Consider the following 18,081-nt stretch of genomic DNA (forward strand, 5'->3'; position numbering starts at 1 on the left):
ATACAGATTTTTATTGTTTTTTTTTTTATTTAAGAACTCAAGAAACCATTCACCAGTTAGTCTTGTGTACATATTTTTGTCATGGAATAAATAGCTGGTATAAAAACGTTCTCCCATAACCCTTGTGCTTTTGAAAGGACACCTCAGACACGGCGACAGTGGCCTCCCTCGATCTCAGTCCTGTGTAGACTGTGGGCCAGGGCCTTCCTCTCCATCCTTCATTGTGGGGTATTCATTTGGTTCCACACCAACACTGGGCATCACCTTTTTTTGTGTGCTGACCCTGGGATTAGAACTCAGAGCCTCTCTCAATCAGATGTTATTTGACCACACCTCCAGTGTGGTGGATTTTGCTGGTTGGTTAAAGATGAAACTCCCAGCAGCATTTTGTTGGTTGGCTGAAGATGAAACACAAACTTTTCTGCCCAGGCCAGGTTCAAATCTCCATCTTCCAAGTCTCCAATTCCTTAGTAGCTGGCTTTACAACAGGCGCCACCAGTACCTGCATTGCTTTCTCAGAGTCCAACTTGGTAGTCATTTCGTAGGATCTGTCTGGAAACTCCTTTTCACCCCAAACTTCTTTCATGACCAGAAGGGAAAAAAATACATTTTTGCCAGTCCTGGGATTTGAACCCAGGGCCTGAGCACTGTCCTTGGGCTTTCTCAAGGCTAGAGCTCTACCACTGGAGCCTCAGTACCACTTCTGGCACTATGTATGTGGTACCAGGGAATGGAACCCAGGTCTTCATGCATGCTAGCTAGACAAGCACTCTACTACTAGGCCACACTCCCAGCCCTTTGTTTTTTCTTTAGTTCCACTCCAGCCACTTATCTAAGACCCTCTGCTGTCTGGGAGATGAAGACAGCTGGTCACTCAGGCTTGGCTTAGGCTGCATGCTCAGGACTGCCAGGGATGTGATCTCTCTCTCTCCCTCTCTCTCTCTCTCTGTTTCCTTCTCTTCCTCCCCCCTCCCATTTTCCTATGAGCTTTCTGTGTATGCTCTGGTCTCCAGGATGCTGCCTTGGCCCCGGTGTCGCCCGCAGGCCTACCTCCACAAGCAGGTGGCTACACCACGCTGGCTGGTCCCCGGGCCGGCTTCCCCTCCAGGCGCAGGAGCCGTGCGGTCCCCTTCCCATCCGTCTTGGCTTTGGAGCACCACCGGGAGAGGTGGCCCAGGCAGCCCCGGGGCCAGGACACTGAAAAGCAAACAGCACCAAGTGTGGAGGGCTCTAAACACCACCGACACGCGTGCCCCGTCCCCACCCCTTCACTGGTCATGGTGCTGGCAGGCCCCTCTCGGAACATGGAGTCTGAAAGTCCTCCACTTGTATGAACAGTCTGTGTCCTTACACCTGAGGCTAAAACAATCTCGGTTACATAAGCAGCATGCAAACGAATCTGAAAATTGGGAGACAGTTCTGCAGAAAACGCCACATTGCCTTCAGCAAAATTAAATGCCACAAAATAACGATGGCTCAAGTGGTAGAACCCTTGCCTAGCAAGTGCAAGGCCCTGAGTTTAAACCCCAGAAAAAGCACAAAAATGTCATAGGGTTTATGGACAGACCACTCAAAAAGACAATGAAGAGACTTTCAAAGGCTAGAAACAGCTGGAGAGAGTATCTATCTACATATCTATCTCATCTGTATTGGACCTTGCATCAGCTGGCCTTGCTTGCTTGGCTGGTGTCTCTGTTCTGGCTTTTTTCTGGTTCATTGCAGATGGAACTTCATTGAGTTGTCTTTCTGGTCTGAACTCACACAAGCCCCTCTAGATCCCAGATTCCAGGGCAGCTAGGGTTACAGCCACCAGCCCAGGTGCCTGACGACAGGGAAACCAGTGGAATCAAGCAGCTAAGTTACTCCAAGCATCGAGAATATTGACATAAAATGGGAGAAAAGAAAACATTTCTACTTAGAGACTTTTCTGCCTCCTGAATGCGAATCACACACACACTGGGAGAGCAGCTCACCCTGGTAGCTGAGATCTGAGGACCAATGTTCAAAGGCAGCCTGAGCAGGAAAATCTGGAAGGCTCTTATCCCTAATTAACCAGCAAAAAGCCAGAAGTGAAGCTGTCGCTAAACCGGTAGAGCGCCAGTCTTGAGTGGAAAAACTCAGTGATAGCTTCCAGGCCCTGAGTTCAAATCCCAGTACCAGCACATGTGTGCTTGAAAAATAACCGTGAAGCAACTCAAAAGACCTGAAATATTTCTACTTGAGTGAAAAGCTTCACATTCATTTACTTCATACAAATTTATCCTTTTTTTTTTGTGCCAAGTCCCATGGCCTTAGGATCTTGGGATACAGTAAAAAAAATCTAATGATTCATTGCTGGAAGAAATACTGTGCTCAGTAAACCAAAATATCTCCGACCACAGGTCTGCAGATGGACTTACGTTGGTCATTTTTCTCTTGAGAAGATGTTTCTTCATTGTGGGACCTGGATCTGTAACTTTCTAGGGTGTGCTCTGAAATTTCATTTTCTGCAAGAAAAGCAAGTGCAACCAGTCATCTCTGGTGCCACAAATGTCATGTATGTACATGAAGCTGGGTTGAAATACCTTGGCTCCCCACTCACCCCTCTTCCAGACCACGTGGGCTTTCCGCAGCTTCAGAATGAAGAGCTGGACGATGACAAAGAGGATGAAGATGAGCAGAGACACAAGGCTAAGGAGCAGGATCCCGCTTTTCCTCCGTATCACCCCTGCAAGCGGTGTGTCTGCCTCTGTAAGGAGAACGAGGGGATTTCAGGAGGTTGCCATTCTTGAGAGTATATGCAGCACACATCCTAGCTCTCCCAGCTAGCTAAAGAGGGCAGGAGGCTGCTCCTCAGAGCTCCTTCTCTGGAAATGAGATAGACACAGAAACAAGTGAATGAAAGATCTTGGCAGAAAAACTTGAAAAGGCTATTTTTCTAATGACAGACAGGAAAGCAGTTATTTTTTCATTGCTAGAGAATACATAAAAGTATATTGAATTATGAGTATTAAATTATAGTCAGGACATCCAAGTTAGCCATGCTTTTTTTTTTTTTTGCAAAGTTTAGTTATAGTAGTAAAATAAATGGTCAAGGAGTTTGGAAAATACCCACATAAAATGAAAAATCAGTGGTCTCGACTTGGTTCAATACTAATGTGAAGGCATTTGAGGATAGACCACATGAGCTTAAACCTATTTTTTGCTGGGTACTGTGGATCAAAGCCAGCTCAGGCAGAAAAGTGTGTGAGATCCCATCTCCAAAGTGACCAGTCAAATGCAGGCAGAAGGCAAGACTCAAGTAGCAGAACACCAGCTGAGGAAACAAGCTGAGGGAGTAGTTTTCTCCATGTGGAAAGAAACACTAATAAAGGCAAACAGAAGCAAGAGACAGGATGTCAAATTCTAGAACCACAGTATCCACACGGGAGGGGGCGGGCGTCTGTCCGCAGCAGGGGAGCAACAGCACTGACAAAGGGGCTTGAGAGAGAGGAACCAGAACTCCGTGGCTCCAGGCGCTTTCAGCACATGTGTGTGTGGATGAAGACAGTCCAGAGACCTGTGGTTCTGCGATGCTTTGTGGGAGCTTTGTGGGGGAAGGAGCTCTTGTTTTGAGCAGTGTTAGGTTGGACAGGTGGCAGAACAGTCTGCTAGTGAGAAGTAGAAAGTGGAATGAGGATGTTCTTATGCTCACAAGAATGTCCTGGGACCCTCAAGGCATTCTGGAATGGCGGCTGGAACCATGTAGGGACAAAAGAAATAGAGAAAGAGTGAAATAGAGAAGGGGAGGGAGGGAAGGAAAAGGAGGGTGAAAGAGAAAGAGGGAAGGAGGGAGGGAGAAAAAAAGGAAGGAAGAGGGGAGGGAAGGAGGGAGGGAGGGGGATAAGGCAGTGAAATCTGAAGTACATTCTCATTTAAAAAGCCAGGGGAGGACGTGTAATTAGCTAATGGATATAGAGAAGCAGTGGTTACAGAAAAATAACAGGGCCGGGCAAAGTAAGTCAAGGGGAGCAGGGGGGGAAAGAAAGCCAAGAAGGGACAAGGGGCAATTAACCAGTCACGCCAGAAAACACAGAAAGACCAAGACAAACCAGGGCTGAGAAAGGCCATTGGTTTTTATGGACTAAGAAGCTATCATGTCAAGTGTTTGATTTAATTTCAGCAGGTGACACTCACCAGCCATCACGCTGGAAGCCTGGGTGTGTTGCTCTTCCTTTTCCTGAGCAGGCTGTGGCGTAGTGGAATTTTCCATCACAGAAACTAAAGTGAAAGGAAATGAGATGTCACATGCAGGTGACTCATGGGTCACCACTGGTCACACCCCAAACTCTGGTGGCCAGACAGTTGCCAGCCGGTGGTGCTGTGAGGTGGGGCTCTTAGGAGTTCAGTCTGAGATGCCTGAGGCTCATGCGTGTGAGGAGGCTGAGATCTGAGGATCATGGTTTGAAGCCAGCCGGGACAGTAAAGTCTGAAAGACTAATCTCCAAACCCATCCCAAAAGCCCGAAGTGGAGCTGCGTCTCAAGTGGTAGAGTCCCAGTCTTGAGTGGGAAAAGCTAAGGGACAATGCCCAGGCCCCAAGTTCAAGCCCTAGTACCAAGCAGGCTTGGTCCTGGGAGTGGAAAGCAGGGCACTGACCGGTATCCGTGGTGAGATGGGGTGCACGCGAGGAGAGGGGGTTGGCCTCCAGGTCGTCTGCTGCTGTCTCTCCATCAGCACCTGGGACAGGGGAAGACAGAATCCTGCCATGGGGAGGGGCAGAAGGCAGGTGCGTGTGGCTGTGCACACAAAGGCTGTGCAGGAAGCTCCTGCTGGATCTGGAATCTGCGTCCCGCTGGCCACCATCTGCCAGCTGGTCTGCCGTACAGGCTCAGCAGGCTGCCCCTTTCCGGATCCATCCACCCTGCCTGTCCACCCATGGATCTGCATACCTGCCTCCCTGTCTGTCCATCAGGTGGCTGTAGAGCCAGCCTCAGGCTGGGCTGAGTCTGAGTGAGTTGGATCAGAGGCCCAACTCACCTGACCTCCAGTTTTAACTCTGTGAGATGGAGGTGCGCATGGCACTGTCTTCTCTGGGTTTGCTTTGGTGAGCATGAATGAGGTGATTCACGTCATGTTTGGCATAATGCACGCTGGGTCACTCAGCACGGTGCTTACCGTGTGTCACATGTCACGGCAGGGGACAGGGGCAGCTGTACTTGCCACACCCCCTTTAATTCAAGGTTTTGCTTAACTAATGAAATAAAGCCTAGTTTACTCATTGAGCAGGCGGATTTTGAAAAGTACAAGAGACTATGTCTGAATTGTGTGCAAGAGCCCTGAGGCAAGGAGGGAGGCTGGCAGACGTTGGCAGAGGCTCACATGGTTCTCCTTGGATGGGCTCGAGGTGCATGCTGTGTGTCGCAGCCCCTCACCGTTCATGAGTGCGCATGTGCAGGGCTCTGCAGGCTAAAGTTACATGTATACATTAGGCACAGTCAGGGAAGAACAGGAAGAGGTGCTGGTAAAATTTTAACAATATAAAAGTCAAAGTTACCTGGGTTCCAGCGGCTCATGCAGGTAACCCTGGCTGTTCAGGAGGCTGAGATCTGAGTGGACTATCCCAGACACTGGGGAGACTTGAAACTGCCCCGCCCCCCAGCAAGAGTCATCAACACTCAGAGGGCCAAGCTAGGAGCCATTTTCATAGCAGCACAGCGGCTGCTCTCAGCCTTCAGTGGGCTGAGCTTTTAGAGGTAAACGCCACACGCAGGTGATCCTAACTACACGCAGGCGGCTGTCACTGAATGATGTCACCTGACGATGTCCACAGTCAATAACCACAAGGATGGAGCCACACGCAGGTGGTGGAGCAGGTTAAGCATTTTTACAAAAACAAATGCAATTTGCTAAGTCTGACAGGTTATTTCACTGAGGATCGTGGTCTGATGCCAGCCCAGGCAGCAACGCCTGTCAGACTCATCGCCAACTAGTCACGGAAAAAGCCAGAAGGGGAGCTATGGCTCAAGTAAGTGGTAGAGTGCTAGCCTCGAGCAAAAGGTACCCAGGGATAGTGCCCAGGCCATGAGTTCAAGGACTGGCCAAAGAAAAAAAAAAGTAAAAGTGGGCTGGGAGGTTGGTCTAGTGGGAGAGTGCTTGCCTAGAATGCACAAAGATCAGGGTTCGATTCCTTGGGACCACATACATAGAAAAGCCAGAAGTGGTGTTGTGGCTCAAATGGTAGAACTCTAGCCTTGAGAAAGCCCAAGGACAGTGCTCAGGCCCTGAGCTCAAGGCCCATGACTGGGAACAAAAAACAAAAAACAAAGCAACAACAACAAAAACGTTGTGTGAATGTGGTCTTCTGTAATAACCTGGCAGGCTTAGCTGCCAAACTGTTCTGTAAAACTGCTTAACCTGCCTGACCACCTGACCTGGGAGTGGTTACGAGCACCTGCGGGTGGTTACGAGCACCTGTGGGCATCGTAAGGCGACGTCACACAGCGCCTTCCATTGTGGGTGGTGGTCTCTTTAAAAGCCCAGCCCCTGAGGGTCAGGGCTGTTCTCTATCAGCCCTGTCACACTGCTGTCACACTGACTCCTAGCTCGGTTCATGGAGTGCTGGTGACTATGCTTCAGGGTCCCCAAAATGGCTGGAACATAACAGTCTCCAGATCTTTGTCTCTGTGTCTGTACTATAGTTGCCTTTCTTCTTGCTGAAACCCCAAAAAGTGAAACCCTGGGTGGAGGAGCCCTCTCTGCAGCCTGTGGGGCTGAATGCAGCGGGGTGGAGATCAGGGCGAAGGGTGTGCTTAGCCAGTGCTCTGTCCTGGGTCTGATCTCAAGTACCAAAATCTAAACGGGGTGAGGGAAACCCCAGATATTATTTTTGAAAATGTAAAGGCTGGTGACCACAGAATGGCCAGAGAAAGATGAAGAAAGAGGAAGGGCTGGTGGTAACGGAAAAAGGGGAAAACCTCAAAAGTAAATCACATAGAAGGGCAGAATGGGGGAATATTGAGAGCACCTGCAAAAATCCTCATCGCTAGATGGTCTTCTAACACCTCGTTCATAGGACTCAGATAATTACACGTTTATGTACAAACCAGTTATATGCATTTAAACTAATTACATATATTTAAAACTAGCTTTTGCACATACTTCCATTTATCTTCCCAACCAGCTGCTAAGCAGTTGTGTGTAGACCGTAGGTTCCTCTGCCTGCACGGATGCCAGCCACCCCGAGACTCATCTCGCTTGGGTCAGAATGGGGCTCATGAGCACACAATCCATGTTAAGTGGTGTGTGTGTGCTAAAATTGGGAGATTTGAGAACTGTTGCTCCATTTTGTAAAAATCCCAGCCGCAGGATGGTAAAAAGGACATAGAAATTTCTCACTTGAGAGTAATTGCGATGACAGCAGATTCCGTGGCTCCTCCCTTCTCTTCCCTGCAAGTGGCAGGCCCCTCCCCTGCTCTTGGCCCCCTACCTTCTGGTTGCCCCACAGAGTGTAGACACAGAGGGGTCAGGGTTTCGACTTGTAAATGTGTGTCATAGCACCCACAGAAAATGAAACATTTACAGCAGGTAATTGAACACAATTTTTTGCACACTAAAAGAAAGGTAATAAACACTGCACAGCCGAGCGGTGGTGATAGAGCAGACAGGTGTCTTAACTTACTACTAGACCTGACAGAGATCTACAGCCACAAAAGAGGCGGGTGTTTGCAACATCGCTACTTCTCAGCACTGTTGAAAAGTAAACAATAACAACAAAACCCCATTTCCTGAATGTTAAGCTGGTTAGGGTGGTGCAGGCCTGTAATTCCAGCACTGAGGTGAGAGGATTGAGAGTTCAAGGACAGCCTAGGTGATGGAATGGGACTTGGTTCCCTCTCACTTTTTTTTTTTTGGAGACAAATCAAATGAAGGAAACGCTCCTACCTAGCTGGGATTACAGGTGTGAGTTTGAACTCGGGGCTTGGGAGCTGTCCCTGAGCTTTCTCATTCTGCCACTTTGAGCCTCAGTGCCACGTCTGGCTTCCTGGTGGTTAACTGGAGATAAGACTTTCTTGCGCAGGCTGGCTTTGAACCATGATCCATGGATATCAGCCTCCTGAGCAGTTAGGGTTACAGGCCTGAGCCACAGGCGGGGGGGGGGGGGGCGTCTGTCTTTAGTATGCATCTGTCTCGTTGCTCTCACCCTCTGTGTGTCCCGCGCTCCTGTCCCTCCAGTGAAGGCAGAGGCCTGGTATGGTAGGGCTTCACCAAGCAGAGAGACATTACAAGGCACACCAGCCTTTGGGGCCTTGCATCTTCTACTAATGGCAGTTTCTTAACAAACTACTTTTGGTTGGTTGAGAAAGGCTCCTATGGAAGGCAGTGCCAGGGCCCTGGCGAGGGTCTCTGTGCCCACTCACCCTTCTCAGGGGTCTCTTCCCACAGGTTATTCCATTTGATAAAGGAAGGCTTGCAGCTAATGTCTGTCATCCATCCTTTCTGCTAAGATAACTAACTCACTGGTAGTCGGGCATCTGCTTTACACCAGAAACTCTTTGGGAAACGATGAAGCTCTCACAACTCTACTTATTAGGCCCATGGTTCACGCAGCTTCTTAAGGGATCCATCTGGACTTGAAGAGTTATTTGTAGCTTTTAAATTCTAGCTTGGGCTTTGGGGGGAATCTTCAAAACAGTCACAACAAAGTAAGTCTAAAGAAGATTCATGTCTAATGTGATTGCATGAGTTCATTTTTTGGGGGATAAGGGCTTAAAATAATATTGACACGTTGAGATTTATTTCAGTTAACATGATTTTCTGGAGGGTGGTATGCTTGGTTTGATATCCTCCAAACTAGAACTGTTTCCAGTCAAGTGATGCTGGTTGGCAGTCTTCACCTGAAAGAAAGCCTGGCACCGGGCTGCGGGCATTCTTCTAGGCCTCACTCCCAACTGGCTGCTTTTGGCCCCTGGCCTCTACCATAGCAGGAATGAGCTATGAAGGAAAACTTGCCTAATGGTAATCACACCCTGAAGGACTTTGCCCACTTCACTTGATTTTATTTGATAGTGCAAGATTAAGGTCCCTTAAACATAGAGAAAATGACTAAGTCTTACCCCAGTCTTCAAACCGGAAGGGTGTGACCAGCTGCCTCCCTCGAAGCCCCTCGTGTCGGACGATGCAGCTTACTTGGGAGCTTTTGTCTGCAGTGTGGATGAGAAGCGTGCTGGTAGTGTTACACTTCCCTCCTGGGCCAAATTCATGGTAGGTTCTACCTATGGAACAATGCACAGAGGGCTGGGAGTTTGGCCTAGTGGTAGAGTGCTTGCCTAGCATGCATGAAGACCCAGGTTTGATTCCTTGGCACCACATACATAGAAAAACTGGTCGTGGTGCTGTGGCTCAAGTGGTAGAGCTCTAGCTTTGAGAAAGCTCAGGGACAGTGCTCAGGCCCTGAGTTCAAGCCCCAGGACTGGGGGGAGCTGGCTCCTATAGTGACCCAGGCCTTCGATGTCCTGGTAGATAATAGTTTTCTAAGCGAGCTTTGACCTCAGTCAGTGGCCTCTCCTATGTTAGATGTGGCCACAGAAGCAAGTGGTTGAAGAAATCCTTTGTTACTGGGACAAAATTCAAAGCTTGTAGTGGACCCACAAGATGAGGGCTTATATTAATATCCATATAACCTAGGCCAGGAGCTTGCTCAGGATAAGTTAAAGGAGTCTTTCGTATTATTTATGTATTTTTAGTGCTAGTATTGGGTTTGAACTCAGAGCCTGGGTACTGTGTCTTAGCTTTTTCACTCAAGACTGTGCTTTGCCACTTGAGCCACAGCTCCATTTCTGGGTTTTTGATGATTAATTGAAGATAAAAGCCTATGGACTTTCCTGCCTCAGCTGGCTTCAAACTGTGATCCTCAGATCCCGGCCTCCCGAGTCGCTAGGTTTACAGGTGTGAGCCACCTGCTTTTGGCGTAGGAGTCTCATTTTTAAAGTAGAATTGGAGCTGGGGTAGAAGTCGGGCATAGATCTTTCTTTCTACAACTCCATTTGGCGTCCATTTTTCAACTCTACATGGCCCCTTGCAGTTCTTAAAGAGTCAGTAGCTATGGAAGGCATGCCCGTTGAAATGGAGGCAAACATGTAAGTTGTTCCAAACAAAAGCTCAGACGGAATCTTCTTCCCACCACATTTGAAATGTGTCCACATGAGTGCGACATATTACTACATCATCCAAGGGCAATCTCACCTGTTCCCTTACAGCCTCTGACTTGCCATGACTCAGTTTACAACGATGTGACAGTGTATTCATACAAATGTCTTTCACATGCAGTACAAAGCTCAATCCATTACATAAAACAGCATGTGTGTGCACACATACACACACACACACACACACTCATCTCATTATAAGGGTTTGCTCAACTGTAGGCTAGTATAAATCTTTGTAGCATATTTAAGGGAAGTGAGGCTGTCTGGATATTTACTACACTAGGTATATAAAATACACGATAAGCAAGATCTTTTCTATTTTTGGTAAGTTCATTGGAATGTCGCACACAGTGTATACAATCATACATTAAATGTGTTTTCAATTTTATCTGAAAAAGCTCCTATCCAGGTGTAGCAACGTTACCACGGTCATTAGCTGCAATTATCCTTTCAATATTAGAAAGAATATTGATGGTTTGTCTGATGATTTCTCTGCAGAAGGCCTATGCCATTTGGTGATGCTTTGGGCATTTGGTCACCAGAGGGCACCAGAAGACTTAAAAAATAATCCCTTGGCACTGTAAGGAAGAGAAACCAAGAACCATTTTCCCGACCTACCGTAGATTTCCAAGCGGTTTCCTAGCAGCCAGGTGATCTGTGGAGGGGGCTTGCTGGCCTTGGTGGAGCACCTGAGCACCAGGTGTGAGTCTCCATTTGACTGTCTGGTAACGGATGCTTCCACGGTTGGCTTCAAGGGAGTTGCTAGAAGAAAAGTATTTATTATTATTATTATTATTATCTGGGCTGGGCTGCACATCTCAGCAAAGCACAGCATACCTAGGCTCTGTGACAGACATCATCCAATGAGTGGGCCAGAATCCTGTGATGCCGATGATTTCTATTCACTTGCAAAGATACTCTGGCTGAAGTCAGAAGGGCTATGACTGGGGTAGGACCAGTCCTTGCAATTCCTGAACAGTCTTCAACAACAGTTTTGAATGTGGCACATATGGCAACTCTGATTGGTACAGGGCTAGAATTAAGGGAGAAACCCGACTATCAGTCCCCTTTTGCTGCCAGCTAGTTGTGAGAACATCGGGAAACCCCGTGTTCTTGGTATACACAGGCCGTCCTCAGCATGGAGGAGTGGGTAAAAGAGTTGCCACTCTCAGATCTAGACTTTTAAGTCTGACTCACCTCAAAGTAACAAAGTCCTTCCCTAATACCAAAGATGTATGAGTGGCCCATTGGTCCTTTCTCCCCCTTCGTCTTGGAAGAATGTCTTCTGTACCATCCCTTTCTTCACACAGCCTGTAACCACACTTCACCCAGCCACGTGCTTCCAAGATACTGGAAACATTTCTACTAGCTTCACAATTGACTAGCTGTATTGCTTTGGCAACACAATAAAAAAGGCAAAGGCCCTTCTCGGAGCCAGTCGTCTGGTGCTATACTCAGTCCCTGAACTACTAAAGATCATATTAGGATTCTGGGTGGAGCTTAGTGTGGGGTCTGTGTTCAGTGGCCTAAGCCCTGGGTTCAATCTTCAGCAACACACAGACACACACACACACATACAGATTATGTGTTGCGGGGCACTGGTGGCTCACGCTTGTAATCCCAGCTATGTGGGAGGCAGAGTTTTGAGGATCACTGTTCAAAGCCAGCCTGGGTGGGAGAATCTGAGATTTTTATCTCCAATTAACTAGCAAATAGCTGGATGTTGAGCTGTGTCTCAAGTGATAGAGAGCCAATCCTGAATGGAAAAAGCCAAGGGACAGTGCCCAGGCCCTCAGTTGAAGCCCCAATACAGGCACAAACAAGCAAACGAGGTCTCGGGTTGAGTGTTGTGGTAGAGACAGGCAATGGAATGTTCAAAGAGCCCAGGAGACAGCCAGCCAGGCCAAGACAGGATGGCAATGACCAAGCAGACAGACGGGACGGGCCCAGGCAAGGTCACCTTGGTTCTCAGAGCCACTCATCTCGGTGACTTTCCCCTCATGGCTTCAGTGGCATTGCAGTGTCAGGCAATTAAAAAACAATCATGCAATTATGTCTTTTAGTGATCAATAAAAAGCCATTTTAATTGATCTATTCTGCCACAAAAAAAGCAAAACAAGACATTAAGATGTAAGCTGGACATGACTGACCGGTTACTGACTGGAACAAGTCCCAGAGGACAGGAGACTGTTGATCTGAGACTGTTACTCAGAGCCTACACCACTTTGTTTCACCTCCCACAGGACATGGGCAGTGTGGGGGCGGTGAGGGTGGGTGGGCGCTGGTCAGAGGTTCCTCTAGCCTAGCGTGTGCGGTCACAGACTTTCATCTCCAATTCAACACCAAAAAGCCAGAAGTAGAGCTGTGGCTCCGGGGCAATGTCAGCCTCAAGTTGAGAAAGCTGAAGGACAGGGCCTAGGGCCTGTATTCCAGCCCTAGCACACACACACACACACACACACACACACACACACACACGCACGCACTTTTTCCCTTATTTTCTTGGGAAGAAAAACTTACCTGCTGCCAAGGCATCAGAGCTCGCCACATAGAATGCTCCGTTCTGTTTGCTTCCCATAAAAGATGGGAGAGAAAACCCCCAGAAATCACCTCACGATAGGTAACATTTTTGAACTCGGTGCTGCTGACCGCAGGGCTCCCGCCCAAGGCCACCTTGCTGGAATACCTACCAAGCACCAGCACCTTCACATTCCGTGTGCTCACGGTGTGGCCGTAGCGCAAGCAGGCGTACACGCCCTCATCCTTCAGGCTGGCATGGGGCACTCGGATGGAGAGCTGCGTGGCCGAGCGATGGAGAAGCTGGTATCTGGAGTTTTTCAAGGCTGTAGGAGAGGGAGGTCAGATGGTGAGGAGGAGAGGTGTCGCGAGTGCAGGCTACACACCCCAGGGCCTCGCTTTGAGTCTCCACACTTGGAAGAAACACATGCCGTGTCTGCAGTCCAGCTGCCTTCCAAATGCAGCCTCCACCGGCTGGGCTCCTTGTGAGGCAGCTTAAGGAAGACCATATCTGCCTCATGGCATCTGTGAAATAAGCACATGGCCTTTGCCTGTCCTTGAAAGAAGCTCAGACGGCTTCACTGGAGACACTGTCAAGTTACAAGAGGAGTTTAGCTTTGTGTTTTCTTTCGGCAAGGTGCCCGGTGAGTAACTCCTGTCGCCTCTGATTCCTATGAGGTCATCTTGTTACAATAAGTGCCAAGAATGCATGGACGAATGCGTCCGTTCAGTGGTTTCGATTTTTTTTTTTTTTGCCAGTCCTGGGCTTGAGCTCAGGGCCTGAGCACTGTCCTTGGACTTTCTCAAGGCTAGAGCTCTACCACTTGAGCCTCAGCACCACTTCCGGCTTTTTTCTATGTATGTGGTACCGAGGAATCGAACCCGGGTCTTCATGCATGCTAGGCAAGCACTTTAACCACTAGGCCAAACTCCCGGTCCCTGGTTTCGATTTTTAATTTTTAAAAATTGTTAGTTGAAGATTCCCAAAGATTATGAGGAAGTCCTTCCAGGTTTTTAGTTAATGACAAGACTGAAAGCAAGATCCACAAAGTTCCAGCCAGTCACGAGAGTTTCTTCCCCACCCCACTGCTTGATGGCGTTTGAAATCGGGCATTGGTTATCTTCTATCTAACCTATCAATATTTAATAATGTTTGCGAAGCATATCAATATTTTAGGGGCTCTGCTTTGTAAACCAGGATAGAATCTGCTGGTTTAGCCTTTTAAGCATTTAACTATTAGGAATATTAACTAGAGCTAGAAAGTAGTTTAATCATGGAGATGCTTTGCAACAATCTTGTCCATCACCCAGAACATGAAGGAAGGAGACACCCGAGCTTCCACCTCGGACATCAGATACTTCCTTCCCATGTGGTTGTGAGGATTGTCCCCTTCCCTAGGGAACAGATGCACCTCGTCATTTCCTTACTGCTTGGAAATTCTGACTTGCTCTGAAGAGCAATGGGGAGAGAATGGATATCAGACGAAGGACCTCTGCCATGGGACTTCAAAGGCTCAAGTGGCCAACTAAGTGACTGTGGATGTGGGAGACATCACTGCCTACATCAGGACAAAGCATGCCCCCCAAATCGGCCTGCTAGCCACCCCACCTTGCTCTAGGCTGGTTCATAGCCACTGAAAGTCCAAAGGCGATGTGGAGGTGGGGTGGGGACACGGAAAGGGCTTTGCATTTTGAGTCCTCTTTAGCAGCTCTCCTGCTGGGGCTTCCATTTCAGACCTTCTGCCCTCCCCGAAACAGCCCCGTATGTCAGCTTCACAAGTCTGACTCACCACTCTCGTGGTGGTAGGTGGGCGGAGCCCTCTTTATGTGACTCACACGGACAGTCCATCTACTACTGCTGGGCTGGAAAGTTCCTAAGGTGAGGACTCTCCTCTCCTCTCCCCTCCCCTCCCCTCTTCTCCCCCATTCCTCTCCCCTATTCCCCTCCTTCCTTCTCTCCCTCCATTCCTCTCCCTTCCTTTTCTTTTCTCCTCTCTCTCTCTCTCTCCCTCTCTCTCTCTCTCTCCCCCCTCTCTCTCTCCTCCCTTGATGCCTTCCCTTTTTCCCTCTCTTTCTTCCCTCTTACCAGGATGTTCATTGAAGAAAATGGTGAACCCTGAGGGGGCGCGCCACTGGAGGGAGGCATTCTCCTGAGGAAAGGCGGAGCACTGGAGAGTGAGTGGCTGGCCTTCCTCCACAGTGACCGTTTCCACGTGGTCAGTCGGCAGGGCCTCTGTGGAGAAAGAGCATGAAGGCCGCTGGGCCCTGGAGGAGGTGGCAGGGATTTTCTCTCAACACAGCCTCACTCAGTCATTCAACCATGCATTCCCTATTTCTTGTAGAAATCGGAAAACCCCCTGGCTGGGCCCTAGTGGTTCATGGCTATGCAGGAGACTGAGATCTGAGGCTTACAGTCCAGATAGGAAGGTCTGTGAATTAACCATTGAAAGGTCAGAAGTGGAGCTGTGGCCCAAGTAGTAGAGTGCTAGCCCTGGGCAGAAAAGCTAGGGAACATTCCAGGCCCTGAGTGCCAGTTCCAGCACGTGTGTGTGTGTGTGTGTGTGTGTGTGTGTGTGTGTGTGTGTGTGGTCGGGGAGGTGATACAAAAAGGAAAGAAAGAAAAACACAAAAGGCCACTAATATTTTGAAAGTACTTTCACTTCTGAGATTTGATCTTTATCATGATCTGGATGTTTGCTTGAGCCAATCATACTTGTTACTCTCTTCATTCTAAGATACAACAACTGATTATTAGGAGAAAAAAATTATTTAGCTGACAACCACATGTAGAGAGCAAAGGAGTCTCAAAATCCCTTGCAGACCTTCTACCTTTTGCCAGGATAATTCCACAGAGACACAGTATTCTCTTCCTGTGCCCTTTAGCAGTCAAACCAGAGGGAGACACAAACGCCATCACCTCCCTTTGATGCATGGTCTGGGCATGGTTTGAAGAGCCGTCTTCAGTTGTCCTTCACAGAAGGTCTCTGTGAACGCTACTGACTGACAGGTATGTTTAGCTGAGTAAGAAAAGCATTCACTCTGAGCACTTACCTTGTAAGGGACACCAAGACAGCAAGCCGAGGACTGCCAGCCACATGCTGTGTGGAGGGGAGGAGACCCAGACAGCTTCCTGTAGACCCTGAAAGAACCACAGGAGCCACCTTTCTTATAAAGGGGGACCAGTTACTCCGTGCTATCACGTGGGGCAACTCCTCCCTCTGCTCTGGAAGCCCCCTCTTACTTAGCTGCCTCCCAAACACCTCCTGCTGGAACATTTTGGGGACCACAAGTGTCCTTTTGATCACTGAGAAGTGTGATCTGTGCGTTGGTGATAGGATTGTTCTACCACAAGTGGGGGTGCGGGTAATTCGCTCAGGGCAAGGCCTGGGGGAGGAAAGGTGAGAGAGTTTCTAATGTCCCCATGTGGTGCCTGCCATTTTTATCTTCTTCTCTAGTATCTAAGTTTCATGGAGGTTTTGTATTTCCAACTCTGGGAATAGTTCCTAATAGTTATCAAGAGAAAAATTCAGTCATTCAAGTATCTTTTCACTTTTGAAATTTGTACAATCATTTATTCATGATAATTATCCATCCATCGTCCATTAGTCATATCCACCCATCTGTCCATCCACCCTTCCTCCATTTTTATTCATCCTTCTTGTATATACATATTTCCCTACGACATGATCAGATATGAAACACATATCCATCCCTTTTTTTTAAAGAAGAATATGTACTGGTGAGAAAGACATATACAAATAAACAATTTATGGTTTAGTCCATTCTTGTAAACTGGGCAAATTGAGACACACTTTATTTCACCATTTCATTTGAAATGGTTGTCAGTGAGTGAGTGAAAGAAGGAATGAACAGACTTTCCATTTGTGATGTCTGTTTCCCATGATCACTCGGGGTTGCGTATAGAAGGTGGGAGTTGAGAAGGGAGACATTTATTTGAAAAGGCTTAGAGGGGGCTGACTTAAGGTCAGAGCAAAATGGGGGTTTTCCATATGAGGAAACCCTGGTTTTTTGCTGTTGCTGTTGCAATTACAGGTAATTAGGCTTGCTTCTAGGCCTCTCTGTTGAGAATCATGACCTTTCTGCAGGCCAGGGGAAGAAGTGGACTGGCCTTTCCCCCAACACAGGTCACTTCTGTCTCACATTTATGATGTGATTCATTGGGTCTTAAGATAGAAATTATTATTGGGTTATTTGGTTCTTTAACAAATGTGTTCTAGAAGCTGTTAAGTGTGGTGTAGACAGGACTGCATGGCCCAGGGGCAGCTAGGGAGTCTGCGGCCTTGGGTCTTAGAATCCATGTCCTCGTCTCTTAAGTGGGGAGAAGATTTGCAGTTGTCTGCTTTTTCAGGAGGATTCTTTTTGGGGTTCTCCATCACCTTTTGAGGGCAGAAGAAGAGCCTGGCTGGGTAAACCAGGGCAAGGCACCGGGTCCCATGGCGGTGCTGTGTCCTTCGCTGTGGCCGTGAGCTGTCCCGGTGCTGGCAGTAAACACTATATCCCCGCCGCCCAGGACCACCTGCACGTGAGCCACCAAGCAGACCCGGGCGGTGTGAGGTGGAGCCAGCACACAGCCGGACAGGCTAAAGGACATGGGGAGAGCTCGCGCAGGCCGTGCGGGGCCTCTGATTGGGTCTGGAGATTTGAGTGGCCCAGGAGTTGTCCAGTAATTTGGAGAGTACCATAGAGACCCCCCTCTCCCCCTCTCGGGGGAGAGGTGTTCCCCGACAGTCCTCCTGTTCAGCGGGAGCTCTGCTGACCTTTCCCTTTAACAAATCCAACAGATTGTTGCTGTTTTATTTCATTCTCTGTGTCCATGGACTCATTCTCCAAGACCACAGAGACGAAGGACCCGATCCTCTTGCTAATTTTCAGCATCAATGACCAAATCCCCCAAATTAAAAAAGAAATCAAACCTACGAAAAAAAATAAACCTGAAAAACAAACCTGCCTTGTGCCAGTTCACACTTCTATCCAACGAACACGGACCGGTTTTCCCTGGCTGTGCGGATGGGAGGGTAGATGTGGATCTGCCAGGTGCTGAGAAGCAGCCAAAAGCTTCTACCAACCTGTTCTTCTGGCAGAGGCAGCGCAGTAACTGCTAGCCCCTTAGGAAGCAGACCCCAAGGCAGTAGAAGGCAGTCTCAGTGAAAAACATCATTCTCAGGTACCAATTTACATTTATTATTACTACTACTATTATTACTATTGTTTAAGTCATTGCACAAAGGGGTTTCAGTTCAACATGTCAGTTTCTGAGCACTTGGATCCATGTCATCTGTCCATCTTTCTCCCCATCGCTCCCTAACCCATACTGGAAAATCTTACCAGCTTCCCCTATACTTTGAGACTGGCCCCTCTGGGATACTGTGGTGCACGTA

The 18,081-nt window shown here is 48.3% G+C and overlaps 1 protein-coding gene across 1 annotated transcript; it reads right to left on the bottom strand.

Annotated features, from left to right (window-relative positions):
* Nucleotides 1-17,578, bottom strand: Crtam (cytotoxic and regulatory T cell molecule). The gene is made up of 11 exons (XM_090319313.1): nucleotides 17,461-17,578; nucleotides 14,769-14,915; nucleotides 12,856-13,008; nucleotides 10,780-10,927; nucleotides 9,074-9,228; nucleotides 4,617-4,697; nucleotides 4,156-4,239; nucleotides 2,582-2,728; nucleotides 2,400-2,486; nucleotides 1,051-1,197; nucleotides 1-579 (listed from the first exon to the last, which is right to left on the bottom strand). The coding sequence occupies exons 1-10, from the start codon at nucleotides 17,576-17,578 to the stop codon at nucleotides 1,067-1,069; spliced, it is 1,251 nt and encodes a 416-aa protein (XP_090175439.1). The 3' UTR covers nucleotides 1-579; nucleotides 1,051-1,066.
* Nucleotides 17,579-18,081: the final 503 nt, after the last annotated feature.

Source organism: Megascapheus bottae, chromosome 27, assembly GCF_031878675.1.
Source record: "Megascapheus bottae isolate mThoBot1 chromosome 27, mThoBot2.hap1, whole genome shotgun sequence".
Lineage (NCBI taxonomy): Eukaryota > Metazoa > Chordata > Mammalia > Rodentia > Geomyidae > Megascapheus > Megascapheus bottae.

What these genes read in the sequence shown, in the direction of transcription:
- Crtam (XM_090319313.1), bottom strand. Translation starts at nt 17,578, where the DNA reads ATGCTGAAAATTAGCAAGAGGATCGGGTCCTTCGTCTCTGTGGTCTTG. An exon ending in TGGATTTGTTAAAGGGAAAG is followed by an intron (nt 14,916 to 17,460) that starts GTCAGCAGAGCT and finishes CTTTCTCCACAG; the next exon opens with AGGCCCTGCCGACTGACCAC. An exon ending in CCATCTCACCACGGATACCG is followed by an intron (nt 4,240 to 4,616) that starts GTCAGTGCCCTG and finishes CTTTCACTTTAG; the next exon opens with TTTCTGTGATGGAAAATTCC.